Below are 9,214 nucleotides of genomic sequence, written 5' to 3' on the forward strand. Positions count from 1 at the left end.
GTGCATGCCTTCTCTTGCAGTTAAAAATGCTGTTGTGGCAGAGGCAAATACACTTTGGAGAGCTATAGTTTTCAATGAAGAAATTAGAATTGAGGAAGCTATTCTAGAAGGGGATGCCATGAAGTTAATCAAGGAAGTTAAGGAAAGGGAGGAGAATTGTGCATAGTATGGACAACTGATTGAAGACATCAAAGTAAAGTTCAGAAATGATCAGAAATGGCAACTTCATTAAACTCTTAGAGAGGCTAATGTGCAAACTAGCTATGTGTGCTCTTCAATGTGAGGAAGAGGTAGTATGGATAGAAAATTGTCCAGATTAGATTAAACCTTGTATCCAACTGGAGTAACAATGTAATCCTTTGAGCATTGAATGATAAATGGAAGTTGTTTTGGTTTTCATTAAAAAGAAAAAAAGAAAAGACACCGACCCGTTTAGACATAGTTTAGATCGATTTGGTCATAAATATATGCGATGTGCTAAAATTAATTAATTAATTAATGAAAAATATTGTATGTATCTTTTTTTTTTTATATCAATATGAACCTATGTTTTCTCTATTTTTTTATATATCTTTATTTTTTGAATTTATTTTTTATTAGCTTTATGTTTTCCTGAGTTTTTAAGATTTTTTGGCCATCCCTCGAGGTGGCATTTCTTTTATTATTTTTCAATATTCTCAATTGTTGGGTTATCACTTGAAGAGCAATGGAGATGGACGACATGGGTCTTGTGGAATTGTTTGGTTACGACGAGCTGGATAGAGAATTACTCCTCAGCCAAAATAATTTGTCTTCATCTTCGCCGGAATATTGCGCGCTATATGATTTCCGTGATGAGATGACACCAGAGGAAGAGTACTCCTACAGCGAACAAGTTTTGAAGAGTGACGTGAGTCTGACTATATTATCATTGTCTACGCCTACTCCAGCTTTAATTTTTTGTTTAATTCCTCCATCTTTGCGTGTCATTTGTTGGTTTAGGGCTTTGATGTTTCTGACATCCCTGGCGTCAATTGTCTCAACCAAATTCTACCATGCAAGATAGACTACAACTATGATGAGTATAAACGGTATTCGCAGCTCGCAATAGACGAATACAATCGTCGGTTCAAGGTTTTTTTTTTTTTTCTGTTATTATTATTATTTATGAAATTTATTATCACCATCATCTTTTTAAACAGAAAATTGAGCAAATTCGTCATGGCTTTGGTTGGCGTGTAGGATGCCAATGCAGAGTTGGAGTTTGTTAAGGTCTTGAAGGCAATGGGTCAGGCTTCGAGGGGAATCAGGTATTATATAACCTTCATGGCCAAGGATCTTGGCGATGGAGGCGAGATTAAGACGTATCAAGCTGTGGTATTAGATGGTATAGACTCTGTGACAGCGAAATCCTTTAGGCTAAAGCCCCCCGAGGATGAGCCAGGTAAAGCAAATTGATTCCATTGATTCTTGGTACCTTTGAGCCACTGTTATGGCTTTGTCGTTTTTGTATTTCTAATTAATTCATTGGTAGATAGATGAATCTGTTAATTATCTTATACATATATTTAGCTGACCTTCCATGAGCCTAACCAATATACCATCTAATTGGACTAGGCTACTGGATCCTCTTATGCCAGTCATAAATTTTAGGGCCATGATTGGTTATGATCTCTTTGGAGATTCATATACTATATTAGATTGGTAGCTCAATGGAGCTATTCATTTTTTCATGTTTTCAGAAAGCCAAAGACTCGTTAGGATGAAATTGATACTCATGCACAATCTCCATGATATTGAAGTGATGGGTAAGAAAGATTCTTATCTGACAAAGTGACAGCAATAAAAAATGAGGTTGTTCACATTGTTAAGGAGATTACCCTCGTGGATGAGATGTGCTGGATGTGTAGGAAGAGCACGGCTTCACAGTGCCGTGGCCAGAGCACTTTTGTCTTAATTTTCAAATGTCTTGGGATAGTTTGGGTTTTGCCCTTGGGAAGGGTGGAGCTTATGGCATGCTGAAAGGGAAAATTGTAATCTTTGTCGCCTAGGTGTGTGGTGAATGATTTGATTATGCTTTAGTCTCTCTAAGTTTGGAAAGTTGCATATGATAACCTTAGCTTACTGCTTGTAGATTTGCCACCTGTGTACAGGGGCCACACCTTTAATAAAATATCTATTACCCATTTAAAAAAATCAAAGACATGGTATTGCTTCCACTCTGAAATATACTCTACATTCCTCCCTAATCCTCCACTGCCACTGTACTAATCCATAACTTCCTTCTCATTCTATTAGATATATATTCACCAACTCCTCATTTGAGCTTCTTGTCCTGTAATCCTCTTGTTCTCAGTCCACAAACTATCGATCTTTTGTAGCCATTATCTCTAGCCTATTTCTGCCAGTTATTAAGAAACTTTTGGTTATGGAAATGAGATGGAGCCTGTCCTGGAAGTCAATAGAGTAACATTTTCTAATCTTAACCGGAGATTTTGTTGGGCATTAACCTTTACTTGCTATTACAAAGTGGTGGGCTTTAATCTTTTGGATTAATATATATTAGAAAGTCTCCGGTGTGTATAAAGTAGGAGATTGGTTACAGGAACTTTAATTTTTTGTTTAGCATTATTCTGTTGTTGTGCCGACTCCAAGACTTTTTTTTTTTTTTTTTATAAGTAAACAAATTTTATTGATCAATGATTGGGCATAGTCCAGTAAAATACTCAAGAAGAAAATAACTGTTTGCCCTAACAAAGAAGGCACAAGAAAGACAAGAAAAGCACGTAGGTCCATACCATTGAAGTCAACAACAATGGCCCAAGTGCATAGAGTTCTATAAAATAAAGCTTTAAGCTCCCCCAACTTTGTAATTTAAGAGAAGCTATACAGATTTTCGGTGTTGAGTTTGATTTGGTTAAGTAATATTTAGTGTTGATTTTTATTTCTTTTATTTTTGATAAATTAGTGTTGATTTTTATTTATTCTTTATCTTTGTATTATTTCGTGTAGAATCTTGCAGCCATGGGAGACGGTGGTTTTGGGAAAATCACCTTTGAATGGTTAGTTAGTATTTTTATATTATATCACGGAAGCACGATTTGTTTACTCAAATGCTAGTAATGATTTCCAGTAATTGACTATTGCTTCTTATGCTGTTGGTGCAATGATATGCATTACTGAAAGCCTTTGTTGATAATTGTTGGGTTAAATTTTAAAGATGCACCAGATTACTGTCCTTCTATCCTTTGTTGCTCAAACCAGTGCTGGGTGTCTCTTTTATTCTGAACTCTTTCTTTCCCATCTTCTGGAGATAGGTATCCATTATTTTGTACCTTTCATGTCTATCTTTTTCTATCTGTATTTCATTTTTTGTCTGGTTGTACTCTGTTAGATTATAAATGGGGAGAGAAGATCGGATGTGTTGTGCCCCCTCCAAGAAAGTAACATTTGAAGTGAAATAAATTTATCATAGCTTGACTTCTCGTGATAATTCTCATATCCCACAGAAGATTACTTGGAGTCCTGCGTTGGGGGAAAATCTTGCTTACGATAATTTAAGGAGGTGATGGACGAAGGTGATAAATTGGTGCTTTATGTGTGGGAGGAATGGGGAAACAATGACTCATTTGATACCACTTATCAAGAGGTTGTGCAGCCCCAGAATTACTCCGAACTTTGTTTCTGGATACTTGGTGCCAATAAAATAAACGTAAATATTATTCTATCAAAAAAAAATTATTAGAATAGTTGGAAGATGTTAGTCTCAAACCTCCTGATTTAGTGACTTCAATAGATTTTGTTTTTTTTTTTTGGCAATTCTATATGCATGGTTTTATGCAGACCACTGACCTTTCTTGGTTTCCTTTAGCTGAAACATGTTGTATTTGAAGATCTTTCGGAGGTGAAATGCGTATCGAGTTTAACAATGCTGTTGGAATTCGGAAACATGAATTATACAAGTTAAATGGAAAGATGGTGCTTCTAGTGTTTATTTAGACATTCTAAAGTTGGCCTGATGTTGCTTATTTAATTTTGTTTTCAAAACTCCTTTGCTTCAAGCCTCTAATGGTACCTTGGTTAAGTGAGATTCTGCAGCGTGCTTTTGTCAGTGAGATTATTTTCCTTGTGTGGGAGAGGGAACTTCAGTAAAAAAGAGAGAACATAATTGGTAATGATGAGTTCTTTGTGCCTTCTCTCTTTTTACTACTCTCTCTCTCTCTCTCTCTCTCTCTCTCTCTCTCTCATGCATATGGTTTTATTTTTGATGAGATTTGTTTCTGGAAACTTTCGTCATGTTATTTTTTTGGGTAATGTTTATTAATTGATCCAGTTTGTAATAATTTATACATTTAATTTCATTAATAAAAAATTGAGACATATTGCCACTTCTATAGAAAGTGAATTTACAAAATAACTTGCCATATGTTAAAATTGTGCAATATGGAATCTCACAAAGTCGATGATTGTTCGTGGATAGATTGCCAGATAGGTTTATGGTAGTGCAATTTGACAATGAAACTGTTTATAATTTCCGGGATGCATCCAATCTAGAGCTTTTTTTTTTTTTTCCTCAAGAATTTTCGTTCAAAGAATAAAGGAAAGCGATTAAAAGTAATTTAAAAAGTATTACAACCCAAGGGAAAACGGGAAGGGGGATCTTTGCCAATATGAAAGCTAAGGAGGCAAGGAGGAATTTTGATGAGGGGATGTTTTCAAACAAATTGTTGGAATATGCCCATTGCGCAAAAGAGTGTGCATATCGATTTTGAGATGGATAAATTTCATACCTAGCCAATCATCAAGATCTTGAGAAAAAATCTGGTATCTCTTGCAATGTTTCTAACTTCCCGGCACTTAGAAGAATGAGGGTCATTACGGCCATTTATGGCATTAACCGAATCTCCTATGACAAGTCTTTTGAATCCTTTGTGGGGAGCTTTTTTTACTCCAATTAAGGCTGTCACAGCTTCTCCATAGTTAGGATCAATGGTGCCAAAGAATTTAGTAACCACAAAAATGATCTCCCCTAACCAAGACTTGCACATAGCTGCTAAAGTACTCACATTCCCTCTTATTGCAACATCAAAGGATATAGAGTAAGTATCTTCTGTTTCAAGTAGTTTCCAGGTTTACAACATGTTATCAACTTTCCATTCCCAAGCTTTACAGTGATCCTGATATATGTCAATAGTCTTGTTTAAAAACTGCTCAATATTTAAGGAATTACCATTGTGGATCTTTTGGTTTCGATTAAACCAAATGTTGTCCAAGGCAATCATAGCAAAGAGTTGGAAATCATGAGCATCAGAATCAGAAAGATTGAGGTTGGCACTAGGATAGAGAACTGTTCTGACCCAATTCTTAATACCTAGAGGATTAAAAGTTGAAACATCTTGCGGCCAAGGGGACTGTGTCTAAAGAATTCGTGTAAAGGGACAATTGAGAAAAAGCTCAGCGGTATCCTCTACTTCCTTATGGCGAATAGGGTAGAATTGTTGGTCCTCAGGGAGATGAAGGCAATTACCAAGAGATTGTCAAGTGGGAAGGATGTCATTAAGTACTTTCCAAAGAAAGAGCTTAAGTCGATCCTGGATTTTGAGAGACCAGAACTTTTTTCAGCATTGGCTAGTGGGGAGGTCATTGAGCTCAAAATGGTTACAAACAATGGTTGTGTAAGCTGATTTGATAGAAAACTTACCAGAAGAATGGTGGACCCAACAAGGAATGTCACTCAGATTTGGATAGTTGTAATAAGAGAGATGGTTGTTTTCTATAGCTTCCACAGAGGACTAAGAAAAGAGAGTATGGAGGAGGAGGGAATTCCATCTCCTGGGTTCCTCCAGAACAAGCTCCGAGACCTTGAGAAGGGGGTCAGTCCTAGTGTCCATGGATCTAGGAGAAGGGAGTCTGGTAGGTAAACTACGTATCCAAGGATCAGACCAAGCCTTAGTGCTGACCCCATTGTTGATCTGAAAACACAAACTGGAAATGATGTAGCCTTTTTGCTTGACAAGACTTTTCCTGAATTTGGAATCAGTCATTTTAGCTTGAATACAATTCCAGCTACTATTCCTCAAGTACTTATGGGTGATTGTAGATGCAAGATTTTGGCTAGGATTAAGTGGCTAAAATGATAAAGTTTAACTTATCATGAAGTTTGTAATTTTGGATGAATGTAAATTATTTATTGAATTTATCTATAATAATATTAAATTTATCTAGAGGTTGTTTAGATAAGTCATAAGTGTAAAAATTAAGTCCCAGGAAATATGCACTTATCCAGAAAAGAGGTTGGACTGAAATTTGTTACTGTAGAGAAGATTTAGTGCAGATGTCAGCATTCCGTCAGGAGATTTCTTCACGACAAATTCAATCCGTTAGTAGAGTCCTACTGAAACTAAAACTACTTTCAGATTGTTTATTTAAGCGATCCTATTTGTTTGGATCTGTAGAGATTCAGATCTAGATATTTTCTAGAACAATTTCTAATGCATATTTTGGTAAGAAAATTTCTTGGAAAATTTTCATGTTGTTTCTCTCAAAGAGTATGATCGTGTTCTATGTTGGAGAATTGATTGGTCGAGTTTCAGGCACTGGAGTTTTAGGAGAAAATCCAATGTTTGAAAATAGTCAGAAGTTCTGGTTGCTACTGCGGTAGAGACAAACGGATCGGTTGTTTGGTCAAGTAAGAGAGTCAATTGATAACGATTTTGTAATTGAGAACTTACTTTTAATTTGATTTTCAAATAATAAAATTGATTTAAATGGTTTCCCTTCATCACCAATCCTTGTGTCATGCAATTTATTTATTTACTTTATATGTTCATTTGATTAAATAATTGCAAATTTGAGATCTAACAAATTTGTTCAAGTGAATTGGTGGATATTTTCGTGAATACACAGGGGTACTTGGGTAATTTCAATTGGTATCAGAGCGTGGTTCACTCATCTGAGTGTGATCCGTGCCCCTATAGATCATGTCATCGTCGTTATATGTCCCGCCACACTTTAATCGGAAAAACTATGCTTATTGGAAAGTTCGTATGAGGGCTTTCCTCAAGTCTTTGGATGAACGTGTGTGGTATGCAATTGAACGAGGATGAATTAAGCCCGATACATCTCTTGATGCTTGGACTAGAGATCAGATGACCAATTCCAATTGGAATAGCAAAGGACTTAACGTTATTTTTATGGCTGCATCTCTCAACGAATTTAAAAGCATCTTAATGTGTAAGATTGCCAAAGAAAGTTGAGATATTTTGGACGTTACACATGAAGGCACAAGAATTGTAAAAAATTGGAAATTTCAAATGCTAACCTCCAAATTTGAGCAGATTAAAATGCTAGAAGATGAGAGATTTAATGATTTTTATGCTAGACTTAATAATATTGTTAATTCCAGATTTAATCTTGGCGAGAAGATGGAGGATTCAAGGGTCATGAGAAAGATTTTAAGGTCATTGCTTGAAAGATTTTGCCCAAAGGTTACAGTCATTGAGGAAAGTAAGGATTTGGATGCTTTTAATGTTGAAGAACTGGTCGGCTCCTTACAAACATATGAGTCATCACTTCCTCAAACAAGAAAAAATAATTCCATTGCTTTAAAAATAGTAAAAGAGGATCAAGATGATTTTTCTAATAAAGAAAATTTTAAAAATAGTAAAAGAGGATCAAGATGATTTTTCTAATAAAGAAAATTTGAACGATGAGGATATAGATCTCATTGCAAAGAAATTCAGAAAATTCTTGTTTAACAAGAAAGCTAGTGGAAAGCAAAAACAAGGTAAAGAATTTCCTGAAAAAAAATATATATATATTTTGAAAAATGGGAAAAAGAAAAATCTGAAAAAATTGATAAAGTAAAGTGCCATGAATGCTTAGGATATGATCATATAAAAATTGAATGTCCAAACTTTAAGAAAAATAATGGGAAAGCACTGATTGTCACACTTTGTGATAGTTAAGAATCTAAAACTTCAAGTTCATCATTTGATGATGAAAATTCTTTTATGGCTTTTTCTATTGTTGTTAATGATTTTTCTGATATTGTGCAAACAAAATCTAAAAGTAAATTTGATGATAGTGACTTGGATATAGCTATTGTTGATGTTGACCATGAGCTGAGTGTACATGAAATATATAATGATTTATGTGAATAAGTGGTCATGCTGAAAAAACTCAACAAGAAGCTATACAATAAACTCACAGTTGTGGAGAATGAAAAGAATAATCTTGCTGAAGTGTTGAAAATTTCTGGTGTTGAAGTATCAAGGTTAAATGATCAAAAGGCTGCACTAAAAAGAGAAATAAAAATTTTTTAGGAGTGCAAACAAAATATTGTACCACAGAAATTGGAAGAAATGTTGAGCTTTCAGAAGTCAAGTTGTGATAGAATTGGCCTAGGATACACAACTTCCAAAGGCAAAGAACATCAAGCCTCATCATCCATTGCCACTACTTCTAAAGGTATTGTTTTTGTCAAAGGAAGTCAAAGTGTAAATGCTCAAAATCATGTTGTATCGAAGTCAGTTTATTCAAAAACTCTGCATGGAAAATCAACCACAAAAAGGCTGAAGAAAGGTAAGTATGTAGGTAAGTTTATTCTTACTTGTCATCATCGTAGTGTTGTTGGCCATATAAGTCTATATTACTTCTTTAACTCGAATAAAGTGAAGAAAAATGAAGGTGAAAGAAAGTTAAAAATGAAGGGAAAAACTCTAGAAAATCAAGTTGATGAGATTAATCAACAAATCACCTTCATAAGTATCAAGTTTGGTGAACTAGCAGAATTTTGTTTTTACAACAAAGAAAAGATCATACAAAGTGGTGTTGATGAAAGAATAGGTCAAAACTTAAAGTAATGTGGATGATCAAAGAAGATGCCGTGTCATATTAATAGGACCACTTGCATGTTCTTGCATTCCTTGCATATCATTTGCCTAGAACATGCATTTTTGTTTAGTTTGTTTTATATTTTTGTTTTTCAGTTTAAAATACATTATTGTTTTTCTAGTTTGTTTCTAATTTTTAAAGGAAGTGCATGCTTGTTATGCCAAGGTTTGAGCACTTGTGTTCTCATATAATAAACTCTAGAACTTATGCATCTCTCTATTTTGTGCAGTCCACTTTGTCTATACTAGCCTTATAAGTCATCTTGACAAAGTTCATTTACAAGCACTAGGAGATACTTATATGTATGTTCATTATAATTAAGATCTATATTTATTATTGA

General features: G+C 34.7%; 1 protein-coding gene across 3 annotated transcripts; it reads left to right on the top strand.

Annotated features, from left to right (window-relative positions):
* Nucleotides 1–682: 682 nt before the first annotated feature.
* LOC109015052 (multicystatin-like) lies at nucleotides 683–4,170 on the top strand. 3 transcript variants are annotated; one of them, XM_018997546.2, is made up of 5 exons: nucleotides 683–889; nucleotides 982–1,113; nucleotides 1,222–1,423; nucleotides 2,992–3,041; nucleotides 3,489–4,170. In XM_018997546.2, exons 1-4 carry the CDS (start codon nucleotides 707–709, stop codon nucleotides 3,036–3,038), a joined length of 564 nt encoding a protein of 187 aa, XP_018853091.2. In that variant the 5' UTR covers nucleotides 683–706; the 3' UTR covers nucleotides 3,039–3,041; nucleotides 3,489–4,170. The 3 variants fall into 3 exon arrangements, with proteins under 3 accessions (XP_018853091.2, XP_018853090.2, XP_018853089.2); XM_018997545.2 differs by having other exon boundaries at nucleotides 3,851–4,170; XM_018997544.2 differs by having other exon boundaries at nucleotides 2,992–4,170.
* Nucleotides 4,171–9,214: the final 5,044 nt, after the last annotated feature.

This window comes from Juglans regia, chromosome 4, assembly GCF_001411555.2.
Source record: "Juglans regia cultivar Chandler chromosome 4, Walnut 2.0, whole genome shotgun sequence".
Classification (NCBI taxonomy): domain Eukaryota; kingdom Viridiplantae; phylum Streptophyta; class Magnoliopsida; order Fagales; family Juglandaceae; genus Juglans; species Juglans regia.